Consider the following 20,135-nt stretch of genomic DNA (forward strand, 5'->3'; position numbering starts at 1 on the left):
TTCCATAGATGTATTCATTCAATAAAGCACTGTACACTACATTACATTACATTACATAGAAACCCATAGAAACAATAAAGTCCCATAGACTTCTATATAGAGAGCGCCCCCTGCAGGACACTCCATAGGAATTACACCCTGGGTCGTGACGTCACTTCTTCAGAGATATTTCTAACACTTCCTGATCTACTAAATTAAGGGAAATAGCAGTATATGTGTATTTCCCATAATTAATGTACATTAGAAATTTGTATAACTTTTCATAAGTAACAACATATCAAAAATTAATTTTGGCCGGACTTCTCCTTTAACTCCCTCAGTAGCAAAATGTTGGGAGCCGCACACATCTGATGTCCCGACATTTATCTAATGTATATAACCAGCTTTACCATAACAGATGACAGGATGGGGTGAAAATAACAGAAGACAGGGTGTTGTGAAGTAACACTTATAGGGTGTTGTTGAATTACATTAACACAAAATAGAGAACAGGATGTTCTGTTCCCCAGCGAGAAGACAAAATACAGAATTACGATTAAAAAAATATATATATATTGTGGTTGAATGAGCACTAGCTAAATTTGACTGCGCCATCCTACAATTGTCCTATTTGTTATAAACTATTGACAAATCATGCTTGAAAAGTCCCTATATTGTAATCCCCTTTCTTTCTTCTTCTTGTTCTTTCCATGATTTTCTGCAGTTAATACAACCCAAAATAGAAATTTATGTTTAACCCTTTAATGACCAATTTTCTATTTAGCATTTTCATTTTTTCCTCATTGCTTCGGGGTCCTGGTCACAGCCGCCGGTGTCCTGCAGCTCTCCTAGCTGCAACGTCATGTACCCGGCTGAGTAACTGCTGAGGATCGCCCCCCCCCCCTTCACGACGTGATCGTGGAGGAGCGATCCCCACTTCCTCACCCGGCCGGGGTCTCCATCTTGGCATTCTATTGCTTTCGACTCCAGCAGCCGACAGCAATAGAACACTGATCTCATGGATCTATGCAGTATATAAATACTGCATAGATCTCAATGAGAGATCAGAGCAGTGATACTAGAAGTCCCCCAGGGTATGTGTAAAACAAAAAAATATATACTGCATATGTTTTTTTATTAATAAAAAATTCCCTCCCCTAATAAATGTTTGAATCAACCCCCTCTCCCCATTTTATAAATAAAAAAATAAATAATGACCCGAACTATTAATTTGTTTAATTCCTGATCTCTCACGGTAAATGGCGTAAGCGCAAGAAAATTCCAGAGTGCAAAACTGTGCATTTTTGGTCGCATCAAATCCAGAAAAATTGTAATAAAAAAGCAATCAAAAATGACACCTCACACAGCTCCATAGACCAAAGGATAAAAGGAACATTTGTTTTTTTAAAAAGGTTTAAAAAATTTAAAAGCCATCAAATAAAATAAAAGTTATGCAAGTTACATATCGTTGCAATCATAACAACCTGAGGAACATGCATAACAAGTCAGTTTTACCCCAGGGCAAACGGCGTAAACATGAAACCTCCCCAAATTAAAAAAAAAAATGTTTTTTGTTTATTTTTCAATTTCACCACACATTTAATTTTTTTCTGGTTTTGCAGGGTACTTTTTGCAAAAATTCAGCCCGTCATTGCAAAGGACAATTAGTGATGCAAAAAATAAGGGCTCATGTGGGTCTCTAGATGAAAAAATGCAACTGCTAATGACTTTTAAGCACAAGGAGGAAGAAAACGAAAGCGCAAAAATGGAAATTGGTCCGGTCCTTACAGGGTTAATTGCAATTTTTTAAGTAAAAGCCAGGACAGATTTAAAATAAAGGAAAGGTCATAAAGGCCTTTTATAAATGTTCTATAACTAAACTTACTTTGTCTGTTACTTATAGTGTCACGTGGTTGCTCACTGATCACATCTTCCATCCTATAATGTAAAGAGAAAGGAGCAAAGGGACTGTTTAGAGAAAATACACTATATATATATATATATAATTTTATAGTCCCCCCCCCCCCCCCCCCCCCCCGTTTTTAAATATAAATTATAGTCCCCCCCCCCCCCCCGTTTTTAAATATAAATTATAGTCCCCCCCCCCCCCCCCCGTTAATATAAATGGATTATAACAGGGGCGTTTCGGGCGGCAGCCCGGGGCCCTGAGCTCCTGGGGGGCCCATGACCACCCAAAAAGACTTATACTTTCAGTGGTGTATTGTTCCTGGCTACACTTCTGCCATGATTTGCAAAAAATCACAGTTTTTTTATGGCAATTTTGCACAAATCAGGACATCATGATATTATCTGTCCTGTACTATGAACGACAGGCTAGTGCTGCCATAGTTACAGTGGGGTGGGGGAACCCAGGCTTGGTGAACAGCCCGGGGCCTATGGTAAAGTTATCCCGCCCCTGGTAGCAAGTTAACAATCGTAATTTTGTGTGTGTGGGTGGGGGGGGGGGGGGGGGGAGGGGGGGTTGTAGGGTTGTGTGTGGGAGGTCAAAAAACAGCTGTTTTTTTTTTTTTTAATTACTATCCAACATATATTTAAAATATAAACTGGGCTGTAGCAAAGGCTTGAGTAAAAAAACAAACAAAAAGGAACAATGGGGACATTTATCAAGGGCTTTGCGCCAATTTTAGGTGAATAACACCCATTTTTTGTCTAAGTTGATAAGTCCTATTCGGCTGGGTAAAAAACAGCCAAATACTATGTAAAAAAAACTGCACATGTTTCAGACTCCAATATGTCCCCCAATATGTGATAGGTGAAATAAAACAGCTGTATTTTTCAAAAGCAGGTGGTAAATAATGACCATGTTCAGTATTTGGAGAGTTGTAGTCAATTGACGGCCTTTATTATATGCAGTGTGTGCACTGCCGGAAATTTCCCATATACTTCAATGGAACGCATAATTTCATTGGAAATACTGCTGTATTTTTGTCTCAAAATTATCTGCGTATATTGATTATTTTACTGTGTGTGAACATAGCTTTAAAGAAAAAGAAAAAATTTTTTGAGCTGTAAAAATACAGTTAAAAAAAGCTGGATGTAGATGTAGCCTTAGATTGGCCAAAACATGTTCTGCTGAAGACTATGAATGTGGTCCAGTCACTGAATGGTGGCAAAACGAATATATTATATAGGATCAGACAGGGTCTCACTGCCAAGACCCCTAATGTTGTCAATAATCTCCATCCAGTGGCCCTTTAGACTTAAAATGGAGCTGCCTATATGGAGATTACTGTGAGCCAGGGAGTGGAATAGGATTCTCCCAGCTCGTCCCACTGATCACTGAGGGAGCAGTGAGACCCCGACCAATCAAAAAATCAAAAATGTTAATATGTCAACTTCTGTTTTTAATGACACTGCTTATTTATGGTTAGAGATGATCGAACAGGGCCGATTACCTAGGCTGTATCCCTGTTTTCCAGGTGGTACCCGGGCTGTCTCCACCTTCCCCGCAGAACGGGAAGGCAGCGGGAGTCAAATGCCAATGGTTCGGGTTTGTGCGAACCTAAACCTCGGCCCTGTTCGATCATCTCTATTTATGGTACGATATAAGACAAACATTACAGCTGGGATAAGGACACATGTTTTTTTCCCCAATCCTAAGAATCCTGATAGCTTCATTTCATTTGACCATCTTCCTACCTGTTCTCCTCCTCATCCATCAACACAGCATATGTCCGGATTTCCATTTCAAGGAGATCTGTCAGGTAACACAATAACCTGCTATCAGATGCCAGTCTATCGGCTTCAGCTTTTAGCTTAGATAACTCCTCTTCTTTCTTCAGCACCATTTCCTGGATATTCTGCAGCTGGCCGTCATAGCCAGATATGATCTCATGGAGAGCGCCTTCATGGGCAAATTTCTAGAATGAAAATAAAAATAAAAATGTGACCATCTAATCTGGGGTTTTGGAAGAAGTTCCCCTCCTACGCGACATGAATTTCTTCATTTATTGTGGATCAAAAGATAAATCCCATATGATCAGGGCTGTATTTACCACTAGGCACCAGTTGTCCAGTGCCTGGAGCAGCACCTTGCAGGGGGGCAGCACCAGGGAGCAGGGGGAAAGAAACTTTTTTTTAATTTTTATTTTTTAGTCTCCCACCTCCAGTTCAGACTTTCCAGTAAATCTGGTGTCTTTTTTTTTTTTTTATTCAATGTGGAAATTTGTTTATGGTTTAGGCTAGGGATGGTCCGAACCCTCCGAGGTTCGGGTTCGTATGAACCCGAATGCTCGGCATCAGATTCCTGCTGTCTGTCCGCTCTGTGGATCGGGTGGATACAGCGGGAGGACCGCCTGGAAAACTGGGATACAGCCTATGGCTATGGCTGTATCCCAGTTTTCCAGGCGTTCCTCGCGCTGAATCCGCCCGCTGCACGGAGAGGGCAGACAGCGGGAATCATTACCGAGAGTTCGGGTTCGTACGAACCCGAACCAAACTCGGTTCGGACCATCCCTAGTTTAGGCAGTTAAAAACCAGGAAAAACGTGATTCAGACAATGTTTCTGCAGGAAGAGAAATGCATGTGGCCAAAAACCACTGTCCTCTACGCTTCCCAAGATGGGGCGTCTTCAGGTTTAGGGCGGCAGCAGCTGTTAAAGGGGTTGTCCAGCGAAAATCTTTTTCTGTCAAATCAAGTTGTAAGAAAGATTATTTGTAATTTACTTCTGTTAAAAAATCTCATGTCTTCCCATACTTATTAGCTGCTGTATGTCATGCAGTAAATGTTGTTGAAAATTTTATTTTCAGTCTGACACAGTGCTCTCTGCTAATATCTTTGGCTGAGACAGGAACTGTCCAGAGCAGGAAAGGTTTTCTATGGGGATTCCATAGAAAACCGAGAGAGAGTTCCTGTCTCGACCAGAGATGTCAGCAGAGAGCAGTGTCAGACTGAAAATAAAATTTTCAACAACATTTCCTGCATGACATACAGCAGCTAATAAGTATGGGAAGACATGAGATTTTTTAATAGAAGTAAATTACAAATCTATATAAGTTTCAGATATCCGTTGATTTGAAAGAAAAAGATTTTCGAAGGACAATCCCTTTAATACGGCCCTGCATACGATGAGGTTAGAAAAACATACAGGTGCTCCTAGTCCAACCCATATCCCTACCAGATGAAGGAAACATCTCTACAAAGCAGATGCCAACTACCGCATTCTAGTTTGCAGCAAGATAAGATGAGGTATCATGATGTGTTAAAATTGGAGTGTATAATATAGTAGAAACCAAAGGCATAACTAGAAATGGCTGGGCCCCATAGAAAACTTTTTAATGTCCAACTCTTTTGGGGACATTTATCAAAATGCGTCTAGGCTTACACCATGGACTTGCCCCTTTTCTGTGGAGTACACTTGCTGGTTAGCCAGTTTCAGGGCAAAGGTCCTGAACAGCAAATCGGGGACATTACAGGTAGGCTTGATCAAACAGCCGAAAAAGCTAGGTTCGATTGAACTCGAACCTAGCCGGACCTTCCGCATTTGATTCCTGATGCCTTCCCGGTCCGTGCAGAAGGAGGAGGAGACATACCGGAGACCGCCTCGAATTCCGGGATTCAGCCTAGGTAATAGGCCTAGCTTTTTCCGCTGTTCGATCAAGCCTTATTACAGAGCTTACCAAGCCACCAAGCCCCCTGATGTGGCAGGCCCCATAGCAGCTGCTATGGCGGTAGTTCTGTAGTGTCCCAGTAGTAGTAGTGTCTTTATGCATCTGGGCAAAGTAACTCACACAGGTTCTCACAGGAGGGGATAAAGGAGTCTGTATTATGTGTTTTCCCCACTAGGTGTCACTGTTGTATTTATTGTATGTACTGCACTATGCACAGCTGAAGGTCTTGTGGATTACCTGTTTTGTGTCACCTGCTTCGTCTCATCCTATCACAGGTGCTGGTTTGTTTCCCTCACTTTTCGACCTATCCTCTTTCTTCTCTCTTCTCCACACACAGCCCCACCGATCACACACTAGCTAGGTAAACGCTATAAAAACGAACTAGTCCCTTTTTTTAGTCAGTAGAAGTGGACAAAGACAAACACAGACAGCAGTTCCTGCTGCAGTGAAGCCAGGGTGGTCAGATCCACAGTATCTATACATGAGTACAAATATCTTATTCTGTTCTCCACTATGCTATCCTGACACTAGTACATTGGACAGGGCCCTCAAGACGTTCCTCTACTCTACTCTGTCCATACAACTCTTATTACTACTACTACCTCCTGCCTGCACCTGCAGTTACCAAAGTGTGTTTATTCTTTATTGCACCAAAGTTTCTACAAGTAAACCAAGTTATTCTGGTTAGGCCACTAGACTCTAGTCAATTATTCCTTGCACCTGCACCCATACATCTGTTCACAGTTGGGAGATCCAAACTACATAGCATAGCTACCCTGGCTCACGGCAGTTCCACCCCTGGTAGAAACAGTCACATAGATTTGGCTGTGCTACACCTCTTTGCATTCTCCTTTTATTGTTATAGATCTCATCTTACCAAGCTCTGAAGAACTTCAAGCTCAACTTCCAGTTCCTGGGCAGTCTTTCTCAACGTGAATAGTTGTCTTCTGTGGTTCACAAGAGACTCGGAATCTAAATTCATCTGAATATTCTGATGGGAGGTATTAAAAGTCTTCAAGAGGAACAAAACAAAACAAAAAAGAGGAAAATTGACCATATTTGTACTTATGCTCTTCTACTCTATGCTGCGACTACAGCGATACTGACACAGACATCTTTACCAAGTGTCTATTGTAGACATGAGGGAGCAACAAAATACTCATAAATACTGCTCATTATGCGAGTCAAGTATTTTTCAAGTGCTCGATTCGAGTAATGAGCCGCATTGAAATAAACAGAAGATTCGATTATTTAACCAGGTGCCCCCCACTCGGCAGAGTTGATGGTATCTGGTTAATTCGAAAGTGACAGCCTTCCCACCAGGGGGTTAAGTTAACCCCATGGGGCCTGACTATGTTCTGTTGGTGGGAAGGGGGGTAAATTATACTTACCGCTCTGGTCTTCCATCTGTCTTCACTATTGCCATCTTGCTTTAGCCACTGATTGGCTGAGCTGCGATAGCAAAGACAGCAGGAAGACTGCTGTGCAGAGCATATTCTTCTCTACCCCCCACCCCCATGGAAGGTTGGGTCTTCATGGATACAGAGATGCAGTCAGATAATGTATTATCGCCTGATTGCATCTCCATATCAACGAAGACCCGACCTCTGGATTAGCAAAGGATATCTGCACTGATCCAGAAGGTACGATTGTGACAGGTATACTTTATTAAAACTGTGGAAATGCATTATGCTCAGCAGCCTTTAAACAAGGTTTTTATACATGAGGACAGGGGCATAGCTAGGATTCATGGGGCCCCATAGCAAAAAACTACAGGGCCCCATGAATCTTGTACGCTCCCCTACCCCCCCCCCCCTACACACACACACTGCCAAACACAGACAATGACGCACATATATACACACACAGAGGCACCATTAACATATATACAGATACGCCACTGACATACACCCATATATACGCTGTAATTACACTAGTGCTGATGTATAAACCATGATTGTACACAGGGAAATCATCTCAGTGTAATAAGAAATACTCAACCAGAAATAAAATAAAATGCAGCAGATATTAATGGTGGGTTCTTTTATTAGAGCCCAGCATTAATAGAAGCTGCTGCAGAACATCTTTGGGAGCAAACTTGTCAATCACTTGAGACACAACTGACATACACAAACACACACATATACACCAGTGTTACAGACGTTGCTATCATACACACACACATATAGCCACAGATACATACACATACTGACATATAAATATATACACAGATACATATATACACACACACTGACATATACATATACCCAAAGATACATATATACACTCACTGACACAAATACACAGCACCTACAGCTCCCAGGCTTCCCTCTCCTCCTCCTGTAGTTCGGGCTGATCTTCACATAGAAGTATTCAGGACCTTTGGGTCATGTGACCATAAGGTCCTTCATCCTTCTCCTGTGCCGTGCAGGACCTGGCAGGTCCTGCTTCTCTGTTCAGCCCGCTCACCCGGCATTACAGTGAGGGGGCTGAACAGTGCAGTGGCGGGTCCCTCTTCCACTGGACCCCTGGGGGTACAGTGGTCGGATGTCAGTGTCAGTACCTACCATGAAGGCAGGGCAGGCTTCCTCGGACCCCCTTCCTGCAGGGGCCCCATAGCAGTCGCCTTCCCTGCCTTCATGGTAGCTACGCCACTGCATGAGGATGCTGTACTCACTCAAGTATCGAGTACTGTCGAGTACCCCAATGCTTGAGTATCTACTATACTCGATAGAGCATACTCGCTCATCCCTATTCTTTTGAAGTGCTTCTCAATTCCAGTCCTCATGTCCCACCAACAGGTCATGTTTTGAGGATTTCCTTGCTATTTTACAGGTGATATAATTATACTCAGTGTATCAGGGATTACCCCAGTTGCTTTTTGTAGGGGATATCCTCAAAACATGACCCCTTGGTGGACCATGAGGGCTGGAGTTGAGAAACATTGGTCTATTGTGATGCTATTATGCGTTAGACTAAACATCGGTGAGGCTCAGTGCCACATCCCAAGTATGTGTAACTTGAACAGCCCTGCAGTTCCCAACCCAGCCATCAGTGGCAGCAGAGAGACTGTGTTGCCATTTTTTATAAAGTTATATAACTTTATTACAGAATTGTGTAAAAAAAGAAAAATCACCTTCAGGCTATGTATTTTTGCTTAGTGTTTTGTAACCAAAACCAGGAGTGGATTAAAAACAGAAGTTGGGTGGGCATAATTTATTGGTAAATAATAGACATTTTTAAACAATGGTAATTATTTGCCAATAACTGGCGGCCATAAACTCAATTTCAACAGTGTGTGAACATAGCATCTGTGTTTTCAATCCACTCAAAAAACACCAAAAATACTGAGTGGGAACATAGCCTTTAAAGTATACTATCAAACACAGTGTTGAGCTGCTATATCTATGCTTGTCGTGTTATGAAAGAATACATCATCAGGTGCTCAATTTCCTTACAGCACCTCCACAGGGAAAATGAGGAATTACATGATACCTTTTAAAATCAGTGCATCCCAAGCCCTACACCTCCAAGCAAATAGAAGAGCGTATTGAATCAGAGATCTTCTATCTGGATTGATTTCTAAAGCAAGTAATCCTTATCAGATCACCATGGATTTATTTCTCTTACCTTATGGTCAAACCAAGCTTCAGAGACCTTCTGGTGATGATCTGCTATTTCCTTGTACTGTTGTCTCAATTTATCCAGGTCTCCAGTCAGTTGTGTTACCTCCAATTTGTCAACCTCAACGTTAACCTGACACCTCAACTTTTGCTGAAGAAGATGTTCTCGTTCCTAAATTTGTAACATAAAAGGGTAAATTAAAGGGGTTATCCTGGCTCAGAAAAACTAGAAACAGCACCACTCTCAGTTTAGGTGTGTGGTTTTAATGCTCTGTTCCATTGAAGTGAACAGAGCTGAATTGAGATACTTCACAGAACCTGAGGACTAGGGTGGCGTGTTTTTGCAACAAAGTAGCTATGCTTTTTTAGTTTTAGATCAACTTTTTGACACAATTTTACAAAATTGACAGTCAGTAGGGGCAGGTGGGAACATAATAAAAAAACACTACTTACCCCCCCCCCCTGCCCCCAAAAAGCAGAGTCAAAGGCTCTTGAGCCCCCCTTCAAAAGTTATTCCCCCCCCCCCTGAGTTCCATTGACATCATTGACATACTAGACCTGGTTGATGGATTTTCCAATCAGGCCAGTCAGTGACTGCAGCGATGCACTGGCCTGAGTGGGCAATCCACATCAGGTTTGAGCAGCAAGAGATCCCAGAGCAGCAATCCAGCGCTGGAAAGGCACAGTGAAAGGTAAGTATTAATTATTTATGTTTCCCAGTGCCAGCTGTCATTTTTTTTTTTTAATCGCAGGACTTCTCCTTTAAAGTTATAAGAATTTAAAGGATTTTTTTTAATATAGTTATTGAATGATTTGAAATAGAATGTGAAAATATTTTAGCATCTCTGGTTGGACAAGTCATTCCAGAAAATGAATGTGAAGCGGTCAAATAGCAGATAACATCCATTCCAGGAGAACCTGTTACACCATGAATAGCCAGTTCTGTCAACTTTACAAATTAAAATATGACTTCCGAAGAAATAGTTCAGGAAAAATGTTATAATGTGTCATTTATCATTGTAGAAGAATGGAAAAGCTTTGAGGCTACTGTAGTCCCTCTGCAATGTTTGTGGCACACCCAGAGTTTATATAGTTAGTGGGCGGTCTTATTCACTGATTGACAGCTATCTTCATACACATAGACATACAAGTAAGGCTGTCCATCACTGAGACCACCTACTGGACTATATTCCAGAATGATCCTCCTGTTTTATACCATGTAGACAGTGGACAGATTGGTATGAGGTTTTCTTTAAGTATTTATAGCTCATCCACCTTCTAGGTGTGGGCAGCAGCGGATTATAATAGGTCCGTTTAGGGCGGTAGCCCGGGGCCCGGAACTCCTGGGGGGCCCATGGCCACCCAAAAAGACTCATACTTTCAGTAGTGTATTGTCTCCTGGCTCCATTTCTGCCATGATTTGCTAAAAAAATTGCTGCTTTTTTTACCGTAATTTTGCACAAATCAAGGCATCATATTATTATCTATCCTGTACAATGAACAACACACTACTGTTGCCATTGTTACAGTGGGGTGGGGGGCCCAGGCTTGTTGAACACCCCGCGGCCTATGGTAAAGTTACTCCGCCCCTGGGTGTGGGTCCCACCTCTAAGATTCTTATCTATTGGAAGAGTAAGGGTTAGCGAAAGGGGTTATCCAGGATTAGAAAAAACATACTTTCCTGCGAAAACAGCGCCACCCTTGACCTCAATCAGGACAGGAGAGGTGCTGTTTCTAGAAGAAAGTGGCCAAATTTTTCAGATAGCCCTAGTTCATCTAGTGAAGATGGAAGATGACTACATTTCCACTTCAGTGAAAGATAACTACATTTGCAAAGCCCTTTTGATTGTGTGGTGTCCCACTGTGGGTGTTGGTATTCTTTACACCACTCGTAAAAGTCTGTATTTAGTCTGATTTTACTATAGGTGTTGTGTTACTGGAGATGACCACTAGATGTCGCTATAGTGTGTAACTAAAGTCTAGGAGCTGCACGACTGAAGTATACTAAAGGATTACTGTTTGCCTATGTAGCAGATTCTGTTGTCCAGTGGGATTTTTCCTTTCTTCTGACCTATTCTCTTTTTTCTATCCTGTTTCCCTATTGCACTCTTTCCACTGGTTAGGAAGTTAGTCCCTTGAGTGACGGGGAATATTAGTTTAGCTTTGGAGGAGAAAGGACACAGCTCAGATAGCTATTCTCAGTGGTTCTACCTGGGCCCCTTGCCAGGTCCCCTATACAAGTTCTTAGTCAGTGCCCTGCAAGGGTAGGACGTAGAGCAGAGCCTCCTTACAAATTTCTTTATAGAGGCACCATACAAGCTGTGTGATGCACTGTTAAGCTCTTTTGGAGAGGACTAGCCTACAGATAACCTCAACCCATGCCGAGGAATAGGACGCAGCACAGTCCAGGACAGTCTCTGCAGAAAAACAAAAAAGCTAGGAACTGATCCGGGTGAAGCAAAGTTACTAACAAGGTCGATGAACTCCATGTCGCAGTGCGGGTGTACTTAGGAACTCTAACCATTGTCATCCCAGGTAACAGGGTCTGGGGCCTGTCTCACCCATCAGTACGGTTCAGCCAAAGCTAGTGGGCAGAAGGTGGTGTGAAGGTCAAAACGCAGGCACAGGTTGTTTCTTCTTATTATTATTACTCTACAAGTATTCTTCTATATACTCCAACCTCCCGGCAGAGCACATTACTAATTGGGTTGAGACTCTCACGGCACCCTCCTCTCTCCTACCTTAGTACAACCTTACCAACTCTACTACATCCTACTCAGCACTTATCCCACAGAGCTGGTGGTTCTGTGTAAGTGTATTTATTGGAACTGTATCAAGTGTACCTGAAGATTCGTTGTATTACCTGCTGCACATTTACAAGTAGTAAACCAAGTCAACGTTATCACCCGAGTCTGTGATTACTGGCTACCACCTGCACAGAACTACACCACAACCTTGGGACATTTCCCCTTTCTGTGGGTGGCGGGTCCTACCACTATTCGGGAGGGTCATAACACCACTCTGACCACCTGTGACTACACTATCCCAAGGGACCCTGTAGCAACCCGACAGGACTCCGACCACAGGGGAGAAGGGTACAACCGGCCTTACAGTCTAAAAGCAGGCGTGCCATCACACCTGTGTGCCCACCAGGCACTGGCGTCACATGACAAAACCCTTAAGGTCTGGCTGTATCTCGGCCATCCACCACAAGTAGTGGCGTCACACTTCCACCTAGCAAGTGACCAGCCGTCTCAGCGCTACAATATCATCTGGGGGCTCACCACAATTAAAACTATTCTATACAAAAAAAGTGGTGTGGGTCAGGTCACTTTGAGAACTGTTGATAGCAAATGAAACTTTCTAGGAGGGTACATAGACTCTGGAAGGGACAAAGCACCTGGTACATGAGGAGTATAGGGCATAAATCCAGCACTCCGGGATACCGTCCTGTGTTACAACTTAACTTTTAATTTTATACAAGTTAAAAGCCATAGTTGCATGTCCGACACGCAACTATGGCTTTTAACTTGCATGGAATTCTAAGTTAAGATTTAACATAGGACGGTATCCCGGAATGCTGGATTATCCATTATCCTAATATGTAGAGACTCAGTGATGGTACCTGTACCTCTTACATATCTCTGGCTGATCCTCTGAATATGCCTGTATTGGAGAGCAGAGTGGTGGTCAGTAACCTAGACAACCAGCTGTCAACAATGAGAGGGAAAAGGCAGCATATCAGCAGAAGGAGACAAGCTTGCAAAATGAATGTATTTGAAAAAAACTAAAACTATACTATAACTATACTATAACTTTGATGGAGGAGGTGCTAGAGTGACTTTGGCAGACAAATGTTTTCGCGCCACAGCGCTTTGTCAAGTCCTAAGCTTAGGACTTGACAAAGCACTGCGGCGCGAAAACGTTCGTCTGCCAAAGTCACTCCCACACCTCCACCATCAACCCCCCCCCCCCCCCCGCTGTGATGTCAAGCTAATTAAGGTCGCTCCAACAAGTCATATACCGGTGAGTGCCTTGATTTTCTACTTCCACATTATATACTATAACTGTACTTTCACTTGAAACAACCTTTGACATGCCATAGACTTGTCAAACGTCTTGATGGGTTGAGGACTGGATGCTCAGCCTCTCCACGCAGGCCCTCACATTCAAAGACATAGCAGGAGGGATTCGGCGCAGAGACCGCAGGCGGAGGTTCGTGGCAGAATCTCCAAGCCAAATCCGTAGTGTGAACGGGCTCTAACACGTTAAGATGGAAATACGCATTTTTCTTTTCTAGAGATGAGCGCAACTTGAAGATGCTTGAGTCTGACCATGCGGCATTTGGCTGAAGAAGTTGGAAAACATGTATACCTGGATTTCTCAAGAGCAGCATCCAACTTCTTCAGCCACCAGTAATCAAATGCCAAACGATCAGACCTGAGCATGCTCCAGTTGCGCTCATCTCTTTTCTCTTACATGAAACAACCTCTAATAGTGGCCGTTACAATGTCCATTGCTATGAAGGGTTCGCTTCTCCCTACCATTCCTCTTTCTTTTGCCAGTGTTACAGTATTCTTAGCATTCTATTCTTGATCCAAGAGGCTTAACAGAAGGATTAAACTTTAATTAGGATTAACAGAATTTGCAGAATGGGAAAACAATAAATATAAATGGCAATATTCAGCGGAGCTTACATTACCTCTGCATGGTCCTTCTTAAGGTTCTCCAGCTCATTACTTAAGATCTGCACCTCTGCTTCTAGACAACGCCTCTGCATGTCCAGATCACTGCTGGTGGTCTTCAGCTTTTTTATGTCAGCTTCTATAATACGACATGTGGCCAGTTCAGCATTGTACCTTAAGATTAAATAGGAAACCAAGTGAAAAACCAAAACATGAACAAGAAATACCTACTGGGCTCAAAACAGCCAAAAATGAATGAAAAGTAAATTTATTTGAAGAAAGGGGAAAAATAAAAAATAAATAAAAATAATATATATATATTACAGTAGAAGTACAGTCAGTGCACCACAATCTCCAATCCTGTACAGTACTGTATAAGACTGCTGGAGTGCATATACAGCACAGTAGTAGTACAGTCAGTGCACCACCATCTCCCATCCTGTACAGTGCTCAGGTGGGGGGTACTATACAGTAAAGGATGAGTGGGGAGTGGGCTACTCTACTATAAAATAATATACTGTACTATAATTGCTGGTTCTGTTGAACATTACTTGTTTAAAATGTCCTGTACAGTATAGTGCTGTCCTGTACTGTACTGTAGGGATTAAACTGGGCACCTATTTGTGTAATATATGGGTACTGTAGGTAATTATTGGTGGGTGTCAAAACCAATTAAACACATTTACATTATTTCCTATGGGAAGACACTGCTCGGTTCTCAAACTGCCTTGCTGAACCAATTACGTTCGAGAACCGAGGTACCACTGTATATGAACAAAGTGTATGAGAACAAGGTACACTACACATGATCCAAAAAAGAAATGATAGAATGTCAGTCACATCTAGCGAGTAAGTCCTCCAGTGAGGCAGAATGAACCAACAAGGAAAGGAAAGTATATGATGAAGGATGCACCAGTCTTTCAAGAATGGACAGGTTATAGCTCAAGTTAAAGCACATGTGACAGTCCTGGAAAAAGTAAACTACAGTGGTACCTTGGTTTAAGAGTAACTTGGTTTAAGAGCGTTTTGGTTAAAGAGCTCTCTGTTTTTCAAAATTGTGACTTGGTTTAAGAGCATTGCTTTGGTTTAAGAGCTCCCTGTACTGGGTGGGAGGGGAGTGGGGGAGGGGCATGGTCTGTATAGCGGGGTCTACAGCACTGTACTCTGACCCAGGAAGTCTCCCTCACCTTCCAAATCATAGCAGATCTTCAGGCTGGGGCTTGCATCAGGGGACAGGACTGTGGAGGTAATCTCTTCATAGCTGTAACCCCTCTCTCCCCAGACAGAGAGCGCTGCATGTATGTGCCCACATCTGTCCTGCTCATTCCTTCATGCTCCCTGCAGTCTCTGTCAGCCCTTGTGTTTCCCATCCTCTCCATTACTGTACAGTAACTTATAATATCACATATTCTGCTGTTTCTGAATGTTTGTTTCATCTGTTTTACATGTTATTCAGAATAATAAATCATTATTTTTGGGGTGTGGAACCAATTGTCTGTATTTCTATGATTTCTTATGGGAAAATTTGCTTTGGTTTAAGAGTGGACACACAGGTAAGGCTTTGGGCAAGATCCTGACCAAGGCATATTGAAAGGAGGCTAGCGTGGTCCTAATGGGAGGATCCGACCCTGAGCAACCTCTGACCACATAACATCTAGAACCCCTTCACTGAATTACCCGTAGAAGGGGAGTAGTTAGCCAAAGAGACCAGACCTTCAAAAATACATCATATTTGCATGCTTCCCAGCTGGTAAATCTGATTGAGCTTATTAATCCGTTGGTGATGCGTCGGTGGGGATTGGCTCAGCCACAATAAAAGAATCAGCAACTACCGGACCTTTAATAATCCGCTACTGTTTCTGGGCTTTGAGAGGGTGACATTTAAACTTTCTGATTTAGAGTAATTTACTAAGTAATTTACTAAGATTTGATAGGACGTCAAATGCAGTAACAGTGGATTGCACATGGGGAAGTGAACAGCTCTGGTTTGTGATTAGGAGGAGTTTGTTGTCGGCAAAGGCTGCCACTAAGTGGGTTAGGGAGTCCACCTGCAGACCATGGACATTTTAGTTTTGTCTGAGAATCTGCAGAATCTGCATGACAAGAATGTATAAGGTATGGAAAATTTACGTTATATGCCTCCTTTTGCACTCAAAATAAAAAAAAAAGTCTATATACTCACCTCCACCACTGCTGTTGATGTCAAGTCTACTGGCCCCACTGCAATTCTCTTCTTTCATCTTACGATTACTTTTCATGCTGGTAGAAACAGCCCACTTATCCCAATCATTAGCTGAGTGGTCACAAAACAGAAGGAAGAAGAAGACAGCAGCAGGGCATGGACAACTTGACAGTGGTAGCGGCAGGGGAACAGTGAGGGTGAGTATGCAGGCTTTTTAATTAAGAATGCATAGGAAGGTATGTAAATCCCAACTAATGGCTTCATAGTTTTCTGTAATGATTAATAATTTTAATGTAAAAAATAGCTATCTACTATGAAAAAGGCTATTTTTATGCTATTAGTGGGGTAACATCTATGAAGAAGACTCAAAGGGGTAAAGCTATAGGGAGTTTAAACATAATAGTTGCACCCAGACTTTGGTGCCTGTGGTGAACCAATGGCCCCTCTACCCGATAATAGGTAACCATTTAAATACATTATACATGCAGGTGAGAAACCTGTTGCAGATAATGCATTGGGGCCTAGGAATTTCAGGTTACTCCTCTAGATCAACAATACAATTCATCAGAAAAAAAGAAGACAACAGACGTAAAGAAAACCATTGGTAATGTCCAAGTGCGGTCATGCAGAACGTGGTCCACATAGCACAGAGCCAGCGATGTAACCGATGCCCTTGAGAAAAAGCTATGAGAAGACAATGAAAACTCACTTAGCTCTGAAGCCATCTGCTGTTAATCTTGTGTTCTCTATGTTCAGGGAGAGCTCGGAGTTGGTCAGCTTCACGCTGTTTATCTTGATGAAACAGACAATTATGAAACAAAACAATTATAAACTTATCGTACCTAAAATATTCTAAAAACAGCACCTTAAAGAGTACCTCTCACTTTTAAAAGCCTTTAGACAAATATTTTTGAGGGTTCAGCCCCAGCTGACTTACTGTTTATTATGAGACCGTCTTGACACATCTTTACATATGGGCATGTAAACACCATGACCAATTGCAAGGATGCCTTGCCAGACTCTTCAGTATATACCTGAGGTTGTCCATACATAGTTTGTCAAAATGTTGCCAATGTATATAATAAGGCACAGCAGCAGATCCATTCACTTTAATGGCTCAAATGGAGTAGAGCAAAAGTAAATGTGTAGGAACGGAACATGGCCTAGACGTAGTCACTAGTTGACTATGGTTGGGTTGTTAGAGTGGATGGACTTGCTGCTTGGTAGCCATCGACATCCCCTTATTAAGTGGGACATACAACATTTCCATAGCCGGATTCACTAAGGGGTGCACGCTTAGACCCGGTCGGCCCTGCATACGGCGCAACAAATCTACATATAGGTGTAGATTTATATCAAGATGTACTCCTGAATTAATGAGCCATGGGAGGAGGTCATGCCTCCTCCCCGCCTTGCCGCACCACCCCTGCCTGCCCATTAGGGGAGTGGGGTGTACGTACACCATGGGTGCAAGATTCATAAGTGTACCCCTGTGTGTTAGTTTTATGGCTTCCTGGAAAACTTTCAGGCATAGACCCTGCCCAACCATATATCTCTCATCTTGACTCAAACCCTGTGTAGTCTGATCCTGCATTTATTTGACCTTTAGAGATGAATGCAACTTGAGTGTCCAAACCTGGAAGTCTCTGCATTTGATTATTGATGGCTAAAGAAGTTGGATGCGGCCCTAAACCTGGCTGGAAAACATGGATATAGTCTTAGGCCATTAGTTGTATCCATGTTTTCCAGGGCTCCCTAGGGCTGCATCCAACTTCTCCAGCCCCCACTAATCAAGTGTTGAGAGTCGTCGGTTTTGCGGATTCGAACACGTTCAAGTTGCACTCTTCTCTAATGACTTTTCATCTTTGAAACAGGATCTTCCTTCTGTCCAAAGTGGACAATCCCTTTAAGTGAAATGACAAAACTGATTGACAAAAATGTGAAAATACAGATTATGAGATTACTATTTAAAGGGGTCTCTCCATTAGGTAGGTGATGAGTGTCTAACTGGTCTGAGTCCGACCACTGGGAATGGTTACAGTGCTCGATTAGCTTTGTTAGGCCAATAAAGTCAAATAGAGGAGCAACACGGGGACCCGCATTCTTATATTTAGTGGGTGTAGTATGAGTATATTATTGGTGGGAAGCCCCCTTGTGTTTTTAAATAGATCTCATGCCTTATACAGTATATTGAATGAGCTATGTAGCCGGTAGCAGACATGTGACTACAACCGCATATGACTGGAGTATGCATGAATATTGTACAAATAACAATAGGTATTATACTTAGTGATCAGATGATGAGAGGATGGAAGTAAACATTAGCATTGTTTGCCTCTCTATATTTTACCCCCTCAGTATTTATGTGAATACAGCCCTTCCGGCGATGTTTATTTAGCTCAAGACTATAGATCTAGCAGGAACAAGTCATTGTTCTCCGACCAGACACAAGTCATTGTTCTCTGGCCAGACACCACGTGTATATAGGAAGAATACTAGGGCTTGTCACTTCCATGCGGATGAAAATAGCTTTTGAGCATGAAAAGATTACTTGTTCTCTATTTACTCTGCTTTAAATGCATTTACATCATGACAATATCTGCATGAATATTACATTATGTGCCGCTGACATTTTACATGTATTGTTTGGCAGTAATGATACGCCGTCCTGATATTGTGAGGCCACTAAAAGGTTATGTCCACCTTATTAGCTTTGTAATATTCCAATGTATTTAGAATGAAAAACTGATATTAAAAATATCCTACTGTTTGGGGTATAAAGCTCCACTGTAGTTCTATGTGTCTCCATAGTAACAGACTACAAATAAACCTTATGTTGTCTGATCCTGCAGTGATATCTCCTCCTGCCAGCATACATTTCATAGGTTAGCAAGAAGTAGGGATCAGATGGCCAATATGATTGCAGCAATCTGTTGATAACCTGTTACTATAAGTCTGAACAGGAGCTGAAGACACAAAACAATGGATTTTTTTAGACTATATGGAAATATGGCTTAATGGTGGATCATACCTTCTGAATAAGGCTTGGTGATATGCGACCAAAAAAAATGGTTTAATAAAGCCCTATTCTACTACTACCCTTATATTATATGTCATAGGTGTTCATTGAGGTCCCCATTGCAAAGAACAAACAGAGCCATATCCAAGTCCTTATGCACATTGCCACATATCCTATCTGTAAATGATAGGGTACTAAACCTTGGAGGCAGACCACAGAGCATCTAAGAGCGACTCACACATACAGTACTGTACGGACACCCCCCCCCCCCCCCCTCCTCTTGATGGTGTTGTGCTGTTTTTTTGCTACGGGACCCCATGAGTTCTAGTCTCACCCCTGTCCTGTCCTATCCCACATATCTTGCCTTGGGAGAGGTGGTGTAATTCTTTTCAATGCAGGTGCCTTTATTTCTTAGAGGAATAAAGGGTTAGGTTGGAAAGGTGGACAGGTAAGTATGCATGCTGAGTTATTTCTATATTCACACTAGGGTAACCAAGCTGACCATGAGAAGGAAGAGACCATATTGAATAGAATTGTGTTGTAGTTTCCTGCAAAGCTGGTAGCCTGGTGGGTCACTGTACTTTATGGGAGCTGCAGCACTTAAAGGTGTACTCCAGGGAAAAAGGTTTCTAAATCAACTGGTGCCAGAAAGTTATATTGATTTGTAATTTACTTCTATTTAAAAATCCTTCCAGTACTTATGATCTGCTTTATATCCTGCAGGAAGTGGTGTATTCCTTCCAGTCTGACACAGTTGTCTCTGCTGCCAGTCATGTCATGGCAGATCCTGTTTCTGTTAATTATAAAACCCTATAAGTACTGTCCCTGTTTACATAGGGTAAGTAGGTGAAGCCAAACTGACCTGGACTTTCCTTCACAAAAGCCCCCCAGCAGGTGACCTACATGACATGCACGCCCTAGTCTAGCACTAAACCACAGACATAAAAACATTTGCCCTTCTATTGTTCTGCCTGGCATTGAAAAGCAGCTCGGCACATCACACCTACAACTAACACA

General features: G+C 42.3%; 1 protein-coding gene across 4 annotated transcripts in view; it reads right to left on the reverse strand.

Moving 5' to 3' along the window:
• The window catches only part of LOC138773018 (keratin, type I cytoskeletal 18-like), a 47,865-nt gene that overhangs the window by 6,104 nt on the left and 21,626 nt on the right, over positions 1-20,135 (reverse strand). For all 4 annotated transcript variants that reach the window (XM_069953902.1, XM_069953903.1, XM_069953901.1 and 1 more), the window contains 6 exons: positions 16,809-16,891; positions 13,935-14,091; positions 9,240-9,404; positions 6,487-6,621; positions 3,640-3,860; positions 1,865-1,917 (listed from right to left, as the gene is read on the reverse strand). In XM_069953902.1, coding sequence (XP_069810003.1) covers positions 1,865-1,917; positions 3,640-3,860; positions 6,487-6,621; positions 9,240-9,404; positions 13,935-14,091; positions 16,809-16,891 — 814 coding nt within the window. The remainder of the gene's footprint in view (positions 1-1,864; positions 1,918-3,639; positions 3,861-6,486; positions 6,622-9,239; positions 9,405-13,934; positions 14,092-16,808; positions 16,892-20,135) is intronic.

Source organism: Dendropsophus ebraccatus, chromosome 14, assembly GCF_027789765.1.
Source record: "Dendropsophus ebraccatus isolate aDenEbr1 chromosome 14, aDenEbr1.pat, whole genome shotgun sequence".
Taxonomy (NCBI): domain Eukaryota; kingdom Metazoa; phylum Chordata; class Amphibia; order Anura; family Hylidae; genus Dendropsophus; species Dendropsophus ebraccatus.